This window comes from Ixodes scapularis, unplaced genomic scaffold, assembly GCF_016920785.2.
Source record: "Ixodes scapularis isolate PalLabHiFi unplaced genomic scaffold, ASM1692078v2 PGA_scaffold3__209_contigs__length_174095766, whole genome shotgun sequence".
NCBI lineage: Eukaryota > Metazoa > Arthropoda > Arachnida > Ixodida > Ixodidae > Ixodes > Ixodes scapularis.
In genome coordinates, this window is record NW_024609868.1 from 37,072,225 (window position 1) to 37,092,513 (window position 20,289).

The 20,289-nt window shown below is 42.1% G+C and overlaps 2 protein-coding genes across 2 annotated transcripts in view; both read right to left on the reverse strand.

Moving 5' to 3' along the window:
- Positions 1-346: 346 nt before the first annotated feature.
- LOC115317596 lies at positions 347-14,426 on the reverse strand. The gene is made up of 7 exons (XM_040216182.2): positions 14,394-14,426; positions 14,064-14,159; positions 12,381-12,485; positions 11,391-11,453; positions 9,090-9,162; positions 8,351-8,441; positions 347-4,026 (listed from the first exon to the last, which is right to left on the reverse strand). Exons 1-7 carry the CDS (start codon positions 14,424-14,426, stop codon positions 3,615-3,617), a joined length of 873 nt encoding a protein of 290 aa, XP_040072116.1. The 3' UTR covers positions 347-3,614.
- A 5,388-nt stretch (positions 14,427-19,814) lies between these two features.
- LOC120844401 overlaps positions 19,815-20,289 on the reverse strand; it is a 96,395-nt gene continuing 95,920 nt past the window's right edge. Inside the window, exon 3 of the mRNA XM_042292703.1 lies at positions 19,815-19,966. Coding sequence (XP_042148637.1) covers positions 19,815-19,966 — 152 coding nt within the window. The remainder of the gene's footprint in view (positions 19,967-20,289) is intronic.

The window sequence follows — 20,289 nt, forward strand, 5'->3', positions numbered from 1 at the left end:
GCCCACTACTCTGTCCCCTTGACCGTATAACTCACCTGCACAAACCGCATTAGTGTAACTTTCACGGCTTTTTTTGAACAAATCTGTTAATTGATACTCTTTGAAACATTATGTTGTTTTTTCTTCAAACTTGAAATTAAATTGCCCGTTTGTTGCCACGTGATCTGAAGTCACATGACCTATACTCGCGAAATTCGAAGTAACAGAAAAATTGATGTCACGTGACCTTATACACAGTGGCGTACCAACGTGGTTTTGAGTGAGGGGGCAAACCAGACCCCCCCCCCCCCCCCCCCCGCCAAACCGGTGTTAGACGAAACTAAGAACGATAACTACGAAGCAAACTTGGATCATTTTTATTTCTTAGATTTGTTTACAGCACAAACCCGGCAAAGTGCGAAAGCTTGCTCCCCGGTAATTAGTCAACATTCACTCCACACCTAAAGAATCTCATATTCGCACTCGCTTTGCAGTCGCGCGTTATTACACACACTCGTTTCACATATGCACTTAACAACCCTTTTTTTTTTTGACAGCGGTATTTTATTTTGTCTTCTCGTTTCACTTAAATAACACGGTTGACAATGCATACACACATCACTTACGTTAGTTAATGAATCGTAATAAATAAGTGCGAAAACTCGAGTCACAAACTATTGTACAACATATCGTCCGTCTCCTCAACTGGAGAAAGAAGAGTGTTAACGAGACCACAGTGGACGTTTTCTAGTTTATGCGACTACTAGCGGGCGTTTAGAAACTTGGTAGAAATAAAAAAAAAACGAAGTCGGTGGAATAAATAAAATAGTGCAAGTTCGAAGGCTTCAATAGTTTATCTAGTAAAAAATTCCACGTTCAAGGCATCGGGGTGAGCTCCAAACTTTTGCAGTTACAGGCCTCATCAGTATTGGTTGTGAAGCTTTGTAACTTCCCTTGGACGCATATGTGAATGGTGGCACGACAGTTTACGAGCTTAAAAAACAATTAACCTTCAACGGCAATGCTCAACAGTGTTTTCATACAGCATCCTGAAAAGACACGAAACAATCACCACCTGAAGTTATTTGTTTTAGAATTCCGCACTACACAATAGTTTTTTTTATCTCTTTCTTATTTTAACATAGCAGGAGTTTTATTAAATTGTATGTAAAATGTCAATAAATAAGCATCTGTACGCACTTGAGAGGAAAAACTTCTACAAATCTCGTTGTGGTGACCTACACCTCGAAAAATGGAATGACTCCATGCATTCAAAAACCTCTATTAACAGAACATCGAGGCCTCTGGGAGTCTTTGAAGAGGTCCCTTTCCAACTTCTCTCAACCAAGTTCGTGTGCCTTATTAATTTTTGTTTTTATTCGTATACCCACAGCAGCCTGCACGAGCCTTTCAGCTACACGGCAGGAAACTTTCTCTTAGTATTATAATTGTGACTCGAAGTTTGAGTTGAAAGTAAAAGTGCGAACAAGTGCGAATTGACGCAAACATTTTGAAAAGCCGTCCTTGATACAGCCAGACGTTGGAAGGATGCGTGATTTAGCGACCTTCTACGCTGTAGGGAACGATCGATGTTAAGGTGCTTCGTACTGGTGATCCGTGAAATAGGCCTTTCGTGTTATGAGGGATGTTCTTGTATATGATGAATATACGGAGCGTTTACCAACCAGCCGAGCTTACAAAAACCTTACAAGACATTCTGGATTTACTAATAATACTCCTATACTAGAGGTTGCACGAACAATGATATGATCGAGTCCAGATGCCTAAATGAGAGGCTTTGGGGAAGCGCGTTCGAGAAGAGGGGCCGTCGCTGTCATCAATTTGTATCTAGTATGAGTTACACAGTCGTTTTGACGGCGCGTTTTAGAGTGCCATTTTGCCCCCATAAGCGGATATAAAAAAGGGCGGCTTTGCTAGTCAGTACTATGGGGCATTCTTGTTCAGTGCTAGACGTTGCTGAACAAACAGTGAGAACAGTCTCCTTGATAGCTGCTATCTGCGAATTTATGCGATATAATCGAGCGCACGCCTGTTTGCAAGTACACGAGAAAGGTGACGGTACTGTCGCTGTATATTTAAGGCACTCAAACTCGGCGCTTTAGTGAACTGTCAGTAATGATTTCTATATAGCCTAGCTGTGCAAGTTATGTCTGCAATCTCAAGATAACGATGATCTGTCATACGTCATTTTTGTCAGAACACTTTTTCTTTCTCTCTCTACAGTACACGCATACATTGAGATTTGAGCGTTTATCAAAGTCTGTCGAACAGAAAATTGACGCGTAAAAAAACTAAAACAAAAAAGAAGAAAAAATTACTTGGACGTGCGTACGATTTACTGCCACAAGCTCTGGGGTAGTTGCACGACGTTGCGAGGAAAATTGTGTGAGATGAAAAAAATAACAAAAAACAAAACACTGAACAAGGGCGGTGCTAGTTAGATGCCAGCTGTGTTCGCCCATTTCGCCAGGCTGAGCAAAGCGCTCCAACCTCATAGCTTCCTCCTGCACAGTACACGTACTCTAGTCAAACCCTCAGTACTATATGTTCACAAATACCGATGATCAATTCAAATACTCTATACAAGAACAACATAAAATATCTGACAGACAATTAGGATGCACATTTATTCGAAGAATTTTTTTACTAAGTGATTGGAACATAAAGGAACATGCTGGGTTTATAGGTACACGCGCAGAATGTATTGGTACCATCTTTAAAAAATATTTGAAGTAAAATACTAAAATAAAGCGACGTGGGATACCCGCACAGAGTGCTATTTTTAGATTTTTCCTTAAATATTTTACTTTTCGCCAAAATAACCATGTGCAGAGCATGTAACTACAAGACCAGCATGCTGCATTAGATTTCAAGAATTTCACAAAATGTATTTTGTTCTTTTGGTGGTGGTGAACCAAATGCCGTCTCACTGAGATTACCGCGAGAAATGTAGATCGTTAAAACCTAAGACTTAGATTAATGATTTCAAAAACCAAGATTACATTCGTCCATCCTTGAAGCATATAACATGTCAACTCTGAAAGGCTTTGTGTCGTAATCGGTTCATTGATCTCTTAGACGTCGAGATATATAGTACCTTTGATTTCCGCGCAGTTCCAGCCGATGGTAAACACTTACGCGAACAACTCCAAGAAGAACAGATTAGCACAGCCGTCCAGCGGTTCGCTCCGACAACATTCCGGACGAATACTTTTGTGGTCCCTGAGGAACACTGTTCGAATGAACCTACGGTCGTTGACGCCAGTTGTTCCGTCGAACCTACCACACAATTTGATAAAGCATGATAATAAAGGCACAAATAACTCGATTTAAAGAAAGATGACTTTGATCGTTTTCGTTTACCGTATAGAGGTTGATGAATGCAGTCCCTTCGAACCCCCCAGCATACCGTTCTGAGGCTTGAGACTAAAGGCGCGGATTAACCGACCTTAATACAGGCGATCCTGCCCTAGGGTAAAAGTAAACTGACTTTATAGAAGTCGATGCAGCTTTATACCTTCCGCACACCAACATGGGGGCTAAGGGCCCACGGGTGTAGGCAGCTTTAACGAGGACGACTTTCCCGTAGTCTTGGACAAACAACAACCGATAACTCAGATGGACCTGTACAGCAGGATTGTCATGTCCCTGTAGGCCATGCGCACGTAGCACTGCTTGGAATGTGTGACGCAGCTTCCCCAGTTGCGACCGACGACGCAGTGCCACGTGGGCTGGAACATTTGGTCGAAGTCCTGCTTGATACTCTCGGCCACGTGCTTCTCGGTCGAGTAGAGTTTGACCGCCTGGTTGGCGGACTCGACGGCGGCCCTCTGCATCTCCTGCGGCATGTCGGCCGCCTGGATCTTGACCTCGGGGCAGTCGTCGCCGCCGCCGCCGCAGATGGTCGACGCCGTGGGGCTCAGGCAGGTGAGCCGGGCAGCTCCGACGCCGCCGCCCAAGATGCCGCCACGCTCGGATCCCGGAGGACGTCCATTGACATAGAAGGAAGACTTTCGAACTTGTTGCCTGTGTAGGGCACAAAGCAAGATGACAGAAATGGCGGTTACTTACAAGGATGAAAACGACTAACCTGTTTGTCTTGACTTACATACTTCGCGAAAAAGTAATGTGTGGCAATAGAAAGAAGAAAAAAAGGGACTCCCTAGAGGGCGCTTCTTGAAATGGAATGTCTCTCATGCAGCATTTTCTTTTGGAGGATGCCATTCCTCAAACACGCCAACCCCTGGAGAACGATGATGTTGGGTAAAACGCATTTCCTGAGCATGCCAGAGATAATAAAGATATTTGGAGAAAACAATTGATGACCCCTCTCTTAAGACAGTAATACGTTCTGACTAATAGGAAGACATACCATACAGGACATCTGCCGTAAAAGCGAGACCATAAATCGTGCAAGTCTTAAGCGCCAGACGAATGCGCGAAGAAACGTCTGACAGGTCGTACGATGCGTCGGAAAGATGGCCGCATCCGACCTGATGCCGTAATCGGTCGGCATCTCGTCGGATTCGATCGTCTTTCCGATGTGTCGTACAACCCATCAGACGTTGTTGTTTATTGCGTGCATGTGTCTAGTCAACATTGCATGTGACAGCCAAGTTGGCTCAAACGCTGTTCAAGTTTCAGATGTCTGAACTCAGTTCATTATCACATGAGCGCTCGCTCAAAGAAGGCAATCACAATTTAAGGACGTCTTTCACACAGCGCTCCGCGAGGTCTTGGCGTTCGCGTGCGGTCATAGAGGAGCTGTGAATAAAGTAACTTGCCATCCCTCAAAAGCAGCAACAGATATGTGAAATAAAGATGGTAGAAACTCGCTGCCTACAGGCACTCAACTGCTTACACTCGGCTCTAACAATATGTCTATTCCGTTGCACTTATAGCGCGCTGTCATATTTCCCTGTAAAATTTGATAGCGCGTGCACCTCAAGACGACCTCAAGGTTTAAGGCTTACCCTTTTGCACCTGGCGTGCACTGATAATGAAACGGTGTGTTGTACAACGTGAAGCGCTTTGCTTACGTTGCTTAAAACCGTACTGCTAAATCAAACTCTGTTTTTTTTTTCTCTCTTTTTAACAGCGTTAGCTGTAGTAGGACATTTCGCGGTTTCGCGTTGTCGACCGCGCTCCATGGCCACAAGGGCCATTTCCGGCACTCCTAAAAAGACAAAAACAAAAAAATCATTCCACGGGCCGCTTATAACAAGTAAGTAAGATATCATGCTTGATTATGCATGGTGGCACGATAACATGCAAGGTCAGTAAAACAGTCCCCGCCGGGCAATGTGGCAATGCACATGCACTGGGATAGGGGTTCATGTGACTCAGAATTAGCACAAACAACAATTCTCATGAGTAAAAAAAAGATAGAACTCCCTTAAGAGTTTTACGATGCACTCTGTATCAGAAAGCAAGGGGTACGCAAGTGCTTTATAGCCCGGTCAATGCACCTGAGAAAGACAGTTTTATTTTCTAAACAAATAGCCAGAAAGATGATATTAATAGTGCGTTTTTGTTTCACTATACCTTCAGTTGAGAGAGAACTTCGTCTCGACCCCTTTCTTGTCCCTCTTTATTCGGCGCTTTTGTTTGGCACGGGAGACTATTTTTACCAAAGTGACGTACAAAAACACGATCCCCTTTTACGGAGACGGCTGAAATGCTCTCTTTTCTGCTTAATACACCCTTATTGGTTCCAAAACATTATGAATTTTTCGTCCGGTGTGTATCTCGGTTTAATACGAAACGTCTATGCGGACTCCATGGCGCGCGTTCGCACATTTGGCGTTAATTCACTCCATCTGCTCCGAAATTACACCCAAGCTGTCGCTGTGTTTCACCTTACAAACCGCATATGGCTTTTCTTTTCTTTTTTTCCGTTGCGTAACAACAATTTTATAGCATAGAAATCTCAAACGAATTAAGTACTATTATTTCTTGACCGAGAGTGCGGTACAGGGAAAAGAAAAATCACGCGATGTTTAATCCTTTTTTTTTTTTTCGTTTCTGCAGCAGTTACGGGTTGTTGTTAGTGCAATCGCAGCGTTGATTTATTTTGAACACATAAATTTATACGTGAGTTTTCCTGAAGATTGGAAAGATGGATGCATGGATGGATGCTAACGGCTGTACCCTTTATAATTTCTGGGCTAGATAGCTTGCGCCATCTAGCCTAGATATTAAAAACCAAAAGTATGATTGCTTCCTTCACCCTTTTAAGCCCATTTGCTTCCCCTCTGAAATTCCGTAACTATCACCAGGCGGTGTGGGATATCACCGGGATGACCTTTAGGGGATTGGGGAAAAAAAACTAGAAACATCCCCCCGGCCTCCTTTCCCTAGTGAGGGAGTCACCAATTTCCCTGTGGTCAAACCTTGTCGGCTTTACCTCAGCACCGGGCCCGCTCGGAGAAAAGGTTGACATTTGAACCATTCGGGAGAGAGTCCCAGTTTTCCTCTGTCCCGCCTGTTCCCAGCTGTGTTTGTTGTACGTCATTGATTTCTTCCCAAATAACTTCCACCAGTCTTCTGGTCTCCTCTTTGTTCTTAATATACATTTATCGTCCTTCCATTCTGGTCCGCAAACCCCAGCGCTCCGGCCAAATCGGTCGCCCCTTCCGAAAGGGCGGGAGCAAGCCCTGTGCACCTCAACACCACATGTTCTATTGTCTCGTCATCCCCTTGGCATACGGCACACCGCGTATCCATTTCCTCATGTTTTGTCCTGTATGTCCTAGCCCTCAATACTCCTGTTCTAGCCTCAAATAACAAGGAGCTCCTTCGTGAATAATCATACCAATGTTCCTCCCTTATTTTCTGTTTTAGTCCCTTATACATAGTTAAAGCTGATTTCTCCTGCATTGTTTCCTTCCCCATTTTCGTCTCGGCTGGTTTTATTTTATTTTTCACGGAGATGGTCTGCTCTGGCCCAGCACTTGACTTTTGGTATTTGAATTTCAGTTTTCAGGTTCGGTTTCTCCATTTAGTGTTGACTTTTCATATATAGATGCTTATATACCTTTCTCACCTATCGTGTATCCTTAGTTGTGTCTAGCCTTTGCTCAAATTTCAACTTACTGATCGCCTCTCTAACATCGAAAGGTGCCCAGCCCATGTCTCCCTGCACTCCTTCTTTTCGTGTATTCCCATGCGACCCCCAGTGCCAGTCTGCCCACACTCCTGTGTCGGGTCTCTAAACTCGACTGCACCTGAGATTTCATGAATGATACCGCACTGCCAAAGGACAACCCGGCTCCATGACTACTTTCTATATTTCCCTAACAACTTCATTTCTATTTTAATTCTATATCGCCCTATGCTTCGTAATTTCTGCATTCCTTTTTTCCCTTTCTTTAGCATAATTTATTTCTGTTCCTCTAAGTTTTGTTTTCCCTCATTCAGCCATACTCCCAGGTATTAAATTCTGTACGTATTCTCCTAACATGTTTTGAATTTTGAACAGGTCCCCCGTCTCATCGTTATAAACCATTCCCTACTTGTCGCTCTCTCTTTTTTTTACTGAACTTGAAGCCCAGAGGGTCTCGTTCCTCTGCACAGCTCTTAATAAGCTCCTCTAACCTATTTCGGCTATCTGCTAACAGTACAGTGCCGTCTCCGTAAAACATTCCTGGTATAACTTGATTTACTTTTTCCCCTCTCTCCACATATGACACATCAAAACCCAAATTGCACTCTTCTCATTTCTTTTTCAATCTACTCGGATATATCATAAAAAGCAGAGGCGATAGGACGCAACCCTGCCTCAGTCCTTTTTTTTTTTTTTTCTGTCGGTTATGTTATTTCTGTTTTCCATGTTATAACAATCATTTTTTTGCACACCTGTCGTAAAAGCCCAATCGCATGTGCATCTAAATTATACTCTCTAAGCTGTACCCAGAGTTTTTCTGACTCACATTGTCGTTAATGTCTAAAAATGCTATCCGTAACGTTTTTTTTTTTTTTTTTTTTTTTTACTCATTCGCCAGATACTCTGAATCTACGTTCGTATAGAAAAAACTTTCCGATGTAGTAATGTAGTATGCCCCTTGGCACAGAACACAAAATAACCACGTACAACATCATACTCATATGTCACAACGAAAATTTACTGAGCAATTTAAAAAACACTTTTTTTTTCAATGTCCTTAATTGCAGTCTTTTTCAGCAAATTGAAGAGCTTGTACTTTCATGTTTTCCGCGGGAGATAAACGCGAGGGAATTTTATTGTGTGTAACGAACAATAAAAATGAAGTTTCTCGGCATTTTGAAAGCCCTAGAAGTATAGTAGAGGTTTCATCAATTCTGTGGCTTATGAGGGGCGTCATATACTTACATAGGAGGCACCATGGGCTTGGGCACGTAATCCTCGACGTCCTTCAACCTCTCCAGTCGCTCGGAAAAATAGTCGGCGTTGTTCGAAAACTCTGCAAGACAGACGAATAAAAAGCGTCATACACCAGCTACAAGTTCAAGGATCTCTTTCAACGACAAGTACTGGTTGACAGTGAGAAGTTTTCGCGCGTGTACCGTCCCGCTATGCACTCCAAAGGCAAATTATTGGTATTCCTGAATCTGGTTAGACAAAGAGAAGTGCGAACAGTATTGCTCCCCCAGTCTTCATGGTTGTTGGAGCATAATGCCGATCACCCTCCTCATTAACTCAGCTGAAAGAAGAAGAAAAAATGATTGGTGCTTTGAGTGTACGGCGGGACAGCATACATGCAGCAGCTCCTGAGAGTGAATGACCCAAAGGAAGCCAGCCGCAGCCGATGCCAGATTCGCCTATTTAGGGTTCTCAAATCTCAAATTATTTTATACTCTAGAAGAGGAACCAAAATTGAAGTCCCTTTATATACACGTTTGCAAGTCTGACTTCAAGTCGCTGCCATCTTGCTGGGTTGGGGTGCGCTAGGACGCGCCATAATCCGATTACAAAGCCTTGCTAAGGCGTCGTGATCGGATTATGGCCGCGCCCAAGCGCACCCCACTGAGCAAGATGGCGGCGCCCAAAGGCCGTATTTTCGCAGGCGTCTATACTCGCGGAACGAACGGGGGTAGGAGTAATCACTCGCCTTTTTGAAATGCACTTAGTGCCCCATTCTTGGCCTTCTTGTAGAATGAAATGACGCAGGCAACACTATATATCTGTAGAAAACAAAAAAAAAAGAGAAGGAAAAAGAAGAGCATCGGACCAATCAATAATTTGCCGCAAACTGCTACCACAACGGACCATCGGTCGTTACACACATTCACCCACTGCCCGTAAAAATCAACGGTAAAATTTAAAAAAAAGCGTCTGGCTATACTAGTGACACGACGATAAAACCCCACACCACCCTTGCTTTATGGCACCATAACAAACACGAGAGCGTCAATGCCATTTTTATTGCCTCGGTCGTATAAGTCAGCTTTTTTCTTTTTTTTTTTCTTTTGCTTTTGTGTAGGAGGGAAGGATGAGTTAGTTTGTGGAACTGGTGCATGAAGATCTAGCTGCATATTCGGTATATTACACACTAAAAAAAGTGTGTGAGCACCTCCCTGCAGAACACGAAGACAACCAACACGGGAAACGACAGAAGGATCCCCAGGGGATGGCGAACCTCAGGATACAAAGTAGTAAAAAAAAGGATATGCGTGAGGCAACGAGCAAGTTAAACGGCATGCTTACTGTCCCTGCGAGACCCTCCCTTCATCCCCCCTCCCCTTCCCGCATATCAGGGCCTAATCGTATTCTGAGCCCTGTCATTCACTTAGATTTTTCTGTTGTTCGAGGTGATTGGCTCCACAAATGTCCAGGAGACAACTGTACCCGCGAATGTTTCTTTTAGAATGTAGGGTGGTGTCGGGTTCATCCACCGTAAGCAACACTCCCCCAAGTTTATAAGCGGAAAGGATACGTAATGCCGCAGTAATTATTTTTTTAGAAACTCGTTTTGTTTTCTTTCTTTGAGGCAATCGGGTTCCTTCTGTGGGTTGAAAGTTGGGTTACTTGTAGGTGTTCCATGTTTTCGCTATGTACCGATAAACACCGAAAATTAAACACCGAGGTGATTTTCTTTAAATCGGTGAAAACCGGAAAACCCCGAATTTGAGCTGTTCCCAAAGAAAAAAAAAAGAAAAAAAGAACGGAAGTTTCACGGGAAGAAATTTTCTACCCTACTTTATTTTTTCCTCGTTGACACGAAACGCAGCCGCAATGACTGTCATTAGAGTTCTTTCTTTCTATCGAAGTAACAGTTCTTGCCCCGTTCCCTTCCCTTATTTTTACCAGCATTACTGGAGAAAATACTATAATTTAGAAATTAAAATTATAATATTTGTACTCGTAATTATACAGCCGCCTTACAGCACAAGCCCAATAAACACCGATTTTTTGTCGGTATTGAAATTAGACACCAGACAACACCGATTCAAAAGTAAACAAAATAAACACCGATGAATAACTCCCAAAGTTGAATAAAAATGAATAGCGAAAATGCGGAACCCTAGTTATTTTGTATGTGTCGAGCATAAGCAAACACTGCTCTTTTCCCGAAGTTCTTCACCGACAGTTCAAGTTAAGCTGTGCAATGAGGAAGGGTACGTATGTCACATTAAGATGTCTTGCACGTTACACCTACAGGCAGATCCTACCTTATAAGAGGAACGCGTAAGTTCATCTTGTAAACTTGCCAACTCAAGTAAGTTCTTACGCACGACACTATATGCAAAAAGATTGCATTTTGAATATATATATATGTATTCTTTTTTAATTACGCTTTGGCCGATTATTAAAAAACCAGAAGTCCCTTCTTTTTTTTTTCGCAAATTTATACGGTTTTGAAAATTATTCTTGGAGAACAGGGGCCACGAGTCAGCGCGTGCTTCCCAAAACACCTATCATAGCATTTTTTTTTTATGCCAACATTTGTTATATGCGAGGTTTCGCGGCACATTTCCGTGTGTGATTAGTGTTGGGTCGTCATGGTACGTGACGTCGGAGTGACACAGGGCATCACAGTGTCACATGACTTTGATATGTAGCGGCCATATATGCCTGTATGTAGCCAATGTAATGTCGAGCTTAGAGTGCAATGTGCAGCGTCACATTTGTCGTCGCAGTTCAGTCGCAGGACACGCAAGGAATCGGAATGTTTTTTCCTTTAGATTTCAACAGCTTCGCCATGGCAGTTTTCATGACTATTTTAGTTTTTAGCGGGTCGTAGCCACCGACAGGAGGCATCGGACGAACAGCTCTGTCAGCCTCTCTGCGATAACACCATCAACTGAGAGTCACAGATAACTGAAAACAAAAATCTAAATTTACTTTTGCGTCACCTTAGACGCATGAACGCGAAGCGGCATTGCGTACGGTGACGAGATGATGCACTCACCCGGAGTCCCGTGAGGAACCCGACCACGATGGACACCAACACGTCGGTGGTACCACAGCTGGACTGTAAGCATACAAGTTCGCGTTACTGGGTCGCAAGTATATCCGTCCCTCGCTGAAATAGTAACTATACGTTACTTCTTACTGAGTCACCAATGTAACGCTTTATTTCACCCTGAGAAGTAGCTTATTGTTTTTCTCCCTACTTTCCAAGTGCTATGAAAGCGTCAGGCACATGCATAACGAAACGGCCCGCGTCGGGCCTGGACTTTTTGAGATCGGGACCTTGGAGTTGCTTTCCTTCGTGTCCTACGACCCGTAGGGCGTTTCCTTAACTGCTGGGTGAAAAACCTCGTTGCTTTTACTGGCTCCCGGGAGTGCAGTGGCGAGATTATTACGGAAGTCTGACAAATTTGACGTACACAGGGAATAAGCGCTGACATACTATGCAACGTTATATATTATTGTACTCATTATTTATGTTTCTTCTTCGTTTTCGCGCTTTAAAATTGTGACGCTAGCAATGAAAATAGATGCCCAACTCTTAAAAAAAAAACTAAGTATTTTTTTAGTTACTCAGTTAAAAAGTGCCTCAATTGCTTTACGCTATCCATTTTGAGAAGTAACGCTCTTGCATTGTAACTAAAGAAAAAAACATCTAAACGACTAGGCCGGAATTTGTGGAGCAAAAAAGCGGCGAATTTCGCCCGGCGACGTTCGCTTTCCGTGTGGAGCTCGATCAGCGGTAGTTGCAAAGCTCTCATGCTAACGAATATGCGGCGAAGTTCGCCCGTTGTTCGCCGCATATTCGCTCCGTGGAGTTCGACCCTTCGATACGACAAAAATGAAAAAAAAAACAAAAAACGCGAGGCAACGTTTAGCTCGATTTAACGCCACATGAATGGGAACCGACGCGCAGTCGGCGACTTTCGAGCATGTTCGACAACCTATACACCAAGCAATATTCCAGGCACCATCAGAGCGCCCTCACCTTGAGCGTGGTTAGCCGCAACGCCGTGAAAGCCGCGAACTGTTCGGCTTCGGTGATGTACGGTGTGCGCATCGTCATCGGGTACAGTCTGTCGCGCATCACGTACTGGAGAAATAACAAAAACATAACGAATCAGAAACACAAGCAGGTTTATCATTTGCACGTAGGTTAGCTGTAGTCACAGTCGGTTTAAGGAGCGCTGAGCAGGGTTCTTCTAGAGTATATTAATGTCGCTCCACGTCCAGGGGGATTAAGGCCGTAGCTGTTATTAATTAGTACGAAAAAAAAGAAGCCTGAAACGCGAGCATATCAAGCGAGACGCAGTTGTCAGGTGAAGAAGAGTCACTTTAAGATGTTACCAGGATGCTGCGCTCCCTAGAAATCATTAGGTTAACAATGAGTGGTCTCGGAAATTTTTTTCTGTAAGACGACGACGCAGTAAGGGTGTCTCGTTCTTTCAACGGAACACAAAATGTGCTTTCAATAGTCTTCTGTTTGAACTAGCCGTCTAGTTCAAGCAGAAGACTTTCGCAGCATATTTAGAAGTAGCTCGGTTATATTCGTGCGTTTTAACGCTCTAACGTTGCATGCGAGAAAACGCCGCGGCCATGTGCTGTGTTGTGAATTGAATTGGACGCTGCGCACATTTCAGTATTTCCTTGATAAGTAACCAGATTAAAATGGACCAAATTTTGACCTTGTCGATATGAGCCAGCGAGACAACCGGTGGCGAGGGGAAATTAGATGTGATATTCTGAAAAACCCTTTTAAGCGACTCTCCTGACAACGAAAGAGGAATGGTTCACAAATTAGACAAGAACGCGCGTCACCGGGCTGCTTTTGATACCAAACAATCTGCTCGTCAGTGAATATTTGGGTTCGCGATCGTAGTCTCTTATTCTGGGAAACGGAAATTTCCGAACTCCAGGGTGTTTTTGAGAGAAGACAACTTGGTTTTTTCTCACCGCGAAAGTAAACTAGGCATCGTCGTACACTCAGTTTCTGTCTAAAACCAGCACTAGTAGTCCGGACCAGATGTCAAAGTTTAATATTAATATCCTACATTTATTTCAAACGTTGTTTACAACTTTGGGGAAATGTTCAATGAGATAATAGGGGCGCGCTCCTGGTAGCTATATCCATTCATCTCCTTGTACTCGCAGGCTCCGTTGGTCGCCATTTCTTATAAAAAAAGATGATTAAAATCGCTTGCAACTTTTCAAATAAATAAGGGTAAGCTCTGAAAGCTTGGCATCTGGTCCCAAACGCTAGTACTGTGTTTGTGGAGAGGCAAGGCGCACGACGTCTCATATATGATTTTTTTGAAGGTGAGAAAAACACGGTTTCCTGTCCTCGCAAATTCGCGGCATAACAATATCCACAGATAGTTCATGCATTGGCGTTGCCAACCGGTGCAAGCGGCTGTGGCGAATGCCAAACACATTATTCTTGTCACGATTTGGTAAGGTTAAAACTTCTTGAAGTTTTGCTGCGTTCTATGTAACAGCAGTTACGTAAACCTAAAACGAAAAATATGACTTATATAACATTTTTTGGTTATCAAGAATTGCTTATAAACAGTATTTAACGACAGGCCTTTGACTATCGGTGTATGTTCCTAGTTTTCACGCTATACAGGGAAAGAAAACCCTGGCAGGGTAACTGGCGGTTTCGTATCCTTACCATGATGATCCTAAGAAGCACAAAACCCGTGCTGGCGGCTATGTCGACGGCCGCGAACACCGAGAGCAGAAGCACTGTACGCAGTGAGACGTTTCCCTGCAAAAAGAAAAGTATACAAACATAAAACAAATCAAAAACTCGGTCGGTACTTGCATGAATATGTCTATCTATGGATTTACAGATATGAGACTCTAATAAAGCTCAAGAACATTCATCACTACACACCAAATATCTGCAAGCACCTGAACAGAACATCGAATGTTTTTTTGTTACTCTCCATTGGGTGCCAGACTGCTGTAGTAAAATATATTTACGCACACTGACACTAACCTGTTCAGTTTTTGCCTTTTTTCTTCTGTTCATTGTTCTTTTTTTCTATTTGAGTCATTTTATATTGCGTGATGAATTTTATTTAAAGTCCCGCACGTAGTCTTTTTGGCAAAAACCCGCCCACCTAATTTACCTCTTTGAGGGTTCTTCTTGCTGCCATTCAAATTCGGTCGACATTATTCAAATTAAAATTATTTTGTTTCAATTGTCACCATTTTAGAAAAAAGAATGGTAGAGAAAAAATCAAGTTATTTGTTGCTTCACGAGCCTCCGCAACTCGCCCCCCCCCCCCCCCCCCCCCACGGTAGCAAAACAGAAAGACACATCATAAGATAAACACGAACGTGTGGCACATTTTGAAAGCAACACAGGAAAAGCGGTATATTACAATGTAGAAAAATACATGAAACATATTCAATCTATTCATAAATCAACTATTTACGGCACCTGTGAGAAAAACCTTTAGAGAAATAATGAAGATGACTTCTTCGGCTACTCACTCAATATATTTGTGTTAAGTCCACAAAAACAATTTAGAAACCGGGGCAGAGTAGATGTTAACATCTGATTACCACAGTTGGTTCTGGAGTGCGGCACTAGCCAAGGGGGCTAGGTTCGACAAATGTTTTGTTTCTCCTAAAAAGCGACGGAAGTGTTGATATCGTGTCCGATTGGCTAGAGGCTCAAATGACGAAAAAGGAAACGTTTCGTAATTTGAGCCTCTAACCAATCAGACGCGATAGCGTCACTTGCGTCACTTCCGTTTCTTTTTCGAGGAAACGAAACATTTGTCGAACATAGCCCCCACGTTTCGGCACCGCGAGTTTTATAAACTGATTCCCTGATTCTCTGGCTTCCTGTTAAAAAAACTGTTTGGCAAACATATTCATACTGTCTCAAATATCTTTTATAGGATATATCAAGCTTGTCATTACATTAATTTGGTATTTCTACAATATTGAACCTATTAAGCAACGGCTGTACACGACTATCGTATGTTGCGTCACATATAGTACGAATTACTTTTTCCGCAGAGTATATATTTGTCTAACATTTGTAGAGGTTGTATTTCCTTAGACTAAGAAGCAATGGTTGCAGTGCGAGCAGAAAAAAAACTTTGTATAAAAGAAGCATAAGAGAGGTTGGGAGCATACACCGATATTTATATACAATGCCCACAACCCTCGACAGTTTGTTACATATTGTTGCACAGTTTCGTCACAGACCATCTACTGATAAATATCATACTTAGCACGTTTATGCTATCTACCGTCTAGATCATTTATACCGAGAGAAATGTTGGATGAATACGTACAGTTTGTATTTCGTGGTCTGAATAAAACTGCCTTTGTTTTATCGACATTGATTTGCAAATAATTAGATATCGTCCAAGCATTCATATTTTTAAGAATTGATTAACCCTACGCATAATTTGATCAGCATCACTGAAAAAAAATTACTTTGGTGTCATCTGCAATGTCTTTATAATTTACATTATAATCAATATTTACAATGTCGTTTATATGTAGGTTAAAAAGAAGTGGTCCCAGTATACCACCTTGCAGTACACTAGCTGTGAGTGGCTTAAATCTGATCGTTTATTATTAATTTCTACGCACTGATAACTGCTTTAAGATAACTTTTGATCATATTTAGTGCTTGTTAAGTATCTAGAAATCCGGCTTATTAATTAAGCTGATTTTTGTTAGAAACGTCGATCGTTCCAAAATTGCGTCGGCATTTTTTTTTTTTTTTGAGCTTTTTATGTTGGAGTTGGCGTTTATGAGGGAGCATTTGAGGGGGCATCGCGGCCGAGGTAGGAGAGCTTCCCCCGCAGTCGTTAAGAAACGTCTCGGGTTTCGGGAGGCGGTACGGGGAGAACCCGCGCTTGAAGCTGCTTGTGGCTTTTAATCGAATGTGCCTGTGAATAGAGGGTTTCGCCGCTTAGTGTCAAATTGTCGCTTTTTACCCGATGTAATAATTTAGCTGGTGGCGCCAGCCAGACTGCGAAAAATGCAAGGAACGGCTCTAGAAGGAATTTGGTTTTGGCAGTTGGAGCGCCAGGCTGACAGCTCGCCGACCATTCGGTATCAATGTACCTCGTGGGAGTGGTGGAGTTGGAAGGGGCAAAGGAGGCCTCTGCGAGTCTACAAACGGACTGCCAAGAGGATTCTCGGAGATTTGGCTTCGATTCGATTTTAGAGACTGGGGACAAAAGTACGGTGTTTAATTTCGGGGTTTTAACTCACCGTAAAGTTTTTTTTTTTTTTTTTTTTTTTTTTTTTTTTTCATAATGAACGTGGCCACGCTGACCACTATAGAGCCAACAACGTCGCAAAGTGTTCTACGGGATCGAACAACTTTCAGTTTTTTTTTGTTTTTTTTTTCAACTTCCCGGGGGTTATTATCGGGCGGACACAATCATCGGTCGTCACCATCCGAACCAAGAGGCCCCCTCCACCCCCCCCCCCCCCCCCCCCCACGAAGTCGAAGGAATTTGACTGTGCTAAACCGCGAACACCCAAGCTGCATAGCTTTTGAATTAACGTGTCGTGATTAAGGTGCCCGAAAGCTTTAGAAAAATTCAATATAAGCACATCAAGTGTTATCATTCTCCATAGATTTAAAATTAACTCTTATTGCTTCAGTTATGCAAGCTCCATCAAATGACCTTTTCCTAATCCATGCGAACTGGACTTAACAATACAAATTTTTTTAACATAAACTGTGTACTTTTTTTACGTATATATCTATCTAGACATTTAGTAAATATTGGTTGGTTAAAGGAAAATAGGTCGATAATTTTCAAAGCTGTGTTCTTATCCCCTGATTTATATAAAATTGAAACTTTTGCTACTTGCATTTTGTTAGGAAGAATTCTCTCCTTTGATGCTAAATTAAAACTATGCGTCAGGCATGGAAGGATAGATCGTAATACTGTAAAGGACTAAATTTTCGCGAGGACCTAATTTTCTCGAATTTGGCGAATCGCCTACAATTCGCGAAAAATACGTTCCGCGAACAATTCGGGCAATATGTGAACGCTACGGAAGCTACACTCGATACGCGTAAATTAGAACCCCAGAATAATTTCGAATTTTCAGCTTTGGCCCAATTCGCGAAAATTTGAGCCCGCGAAATTTAAGTCGTTTACAGTATATGTTTAATTGGCTTAATTCCTGAAGCTTATAAATATCACTACGTTTGCTATTTTTTCAAATGTTGAAAAACTGAGAAAACATTGTTCTCGTCGGATGGAAAAAAACAGTGCCATTTACGCTCAGCATATATCTGGAAGCTTCCTCACAACATACCCTTTTTAGAGGTTTAGCAAAATATTGATTAAATTGATTTGCTAATGTCACTCCATTTATGTCAACACCATCTTTTTTATTTCAGTAATCTTGTCATTGAAAATCAATTTTAAATAAGCTATTTAATTTCGTCCATAAACATCCGTTCGTTTATCCCCCTTGAAACAAGTTGTTGAAATATGCGTGTTTCGCCTGTCTTAGGGTCTTAGTTAACAAATTTATTTGCACTCTAAAACACGACAAAATAGTGTCGTCTTGTCTATGTACAAATTTGTGATAGACAACTATTTTTAATTTATCATTTGTGATATTTCAGGGGTACAGTATCCCAAGGTTTGCAATATTTAGGGTACTTTTTTTAACTTAGTATGAAGAGCAACCTGTGTCATAATAAACCTTTCGAGAAAAAATCTAAAGGTTTTTTAGCGGACGCACTAGACAGTACTTCACTCCACCCTTTAGAGATAATTTGTTGCTCAAAAGTATTCTTTTTTTTTTTGCGCTGATAATTCTCAAATACTTTTTTCCCTTGTATACGAAGTTTTCTCCCTATTGAACCCGCGGTATTGACAAGCATTTAGATTGGTAAGGGGTCACTGATGGTCTCTCCCTCCACACCTGAGATTACGCATGATTTGCACACATTTGTTAAAAATGGATCCAGCAACGCTTCATGATAAGGTGTAACACGAATAGATTGAAATTACATTTAACAAACCGTATGATTGATATAACGAGAGAAACTCTGGTTGACGTGAAGACGAAGTAAACATTTCTATGTAAATATTGCCACCAAAAAAGAAGGATTTTTTTAACAAATGAACCTCAGAAACGTAAAAAAAATTCAAAGAAATTAGTCAAGCTCCGTCTAGGTGGTCGATAGACAACGAAACCTTGTGTTTGTCCGTCATGTATTCCCCCGCTCCTGAGTTGCCATGTTGGAAAATACAGATTCATTCTGCTGTAAAGTGAGTACCTCGCAGTCACTAAGGACTACCGTAAAATCACTGACCACAAAGCATTTATAATATCTTTGAATATGTATACATACACCTCCTTGTATCAAAGTTTTATTTAAATTAAGAATTCATAACTTTTTAGCCTATTTACTTCCTGTCTTGAATATGACCTTGTTTCAGTTAGCATTATTTTCGCATCGCCCCACTCCTTGGCGTGCGATCTCAAGAAAGAACAAACAACTGGCCGCTTGAAAGTCTGGGAAAAGAACTCCCAGTTTTGATCCGCAAAGTCATTTTATAAACAAGCCTACAAACATCTCAGAACTGTAGCACCACACGTGTATCGATCCTTGTCATGCTGTCGCATACTACCATCATACTTATATTGCATACGTGTAATTCCTAATGCTCCGATCCTCATTTGGCAAGAGGCGGAGCTTTGTTTATAAAAACATAAAAGCCGAGGAGTGCTCCTTTCTTTCCATGACCCAGAAAAAATTTGCGCGTTTGGGCTGAGAGGCTAAATGTCATCATTTTTCTCTGTGGACTCGCCATCGTGGCCTGCTTCGCAGTTATGAAGTTATAACATGCTACACATGTCATCAAGTTAAATCGCCGTTCCGCAGTTTTTGTTGTTGTTGTTTTTCATTTATTTCAACGCTCTTCGTCCTTTGACAAATTCTGTTGGTCGTATCCAGCTAACACTGAAATGCTCTATCACGAGCCCACTAAAAAAAACGCGACCGCTTTATTTCGGTTTGGCGCAACAGATCTAGCCATGGGGATCATACCAGCATCCATATCTGTCATAAGAAAAATTCGGTTATATTTTACACATCTAATTAAAGAAGTGCATTTGGCGCGCCCAAGAGGAGGATGGAGAATTTATTTGGACAACCCTCTGATCTTTTGGCGCGCAGCCAGTTTCTCGGTTGCGCGCCAAAAGATTTATTGAAGCAATAAGTCTCCGCAATCTGACGGAGACTTATTGCTTCCCCGCAATAAGTCTCCGTCAGATTGCGGACATCTCGGTCGAGAGTCGACCTTTCCAACTGTGGATCCTTAGGCCGGCGCTTCCACCCGGAGAAACCAAGTCGGCTTCCAGAAGGCGTCGTAAATATATTGAAGCGGACTAAGAAACAATCCAGTCAGTCATAAAAGTAGTCCATAAATAGAAGACAAGAGCTTACGTCATCCTTGGCCTGCTTAAGCGCAAATGCCATCCACCACCAGCTGAGGATGTAGATGATGACGAAGACCACGCTCAAGGCCAATGTTGTCCGGGCTGAGTTCAGTTCGACTGGAAAAGGACACAACCACGACACGTAAGACGTCAATTGCAGTGACGCAATTAATCCGAATAATTTTAAGCTTAAAGCAACAAAATTCCTTTTTTAACGCAAACAATAATTGTTTTTATCTATTACACTGTGAATATTGCGTTAATATTCATCCACTAACCTACCCAAATGAAGACAATGCCCTCTTTGCTTTCACACTTCTGTCAAACCGGTCATTAGCCTTCTGTTACTATCTGAAATTTATAATTAGCAGTAGAGCGTGTTGGTAACGTGGAAGTAACACAGAAAAAACAAAGGATTATCGGGAGAAGGGACGACGAAC

What these genes read in the sequence shown, in the direction of transcription:
- LOC115317596 (XM_040216182.2), bottom strand. Translation starts at nt 14,426, where the DNA reads ATGAACAGAAGAAAAAAGGCAAAAACTGAACAG. An exon ending in AAAAGGCAAAAACTGAACAG is followed by an intron (nt 14,160 to 14,393) that starts GTTAGTGTCAGT and finishes TTCTTTTTGCAG; the next exon opens with GGAAACGTCTCACTGCGTAC. An exon ending in TGCTTCTTAGGATCATCATG is followed by an intron (nt 12,486 to 14,063) that starts GTAAGGATACGA and finishes TTATTTCTCCAG; the next exon opens with TACGTGATGCGCGACAGACT.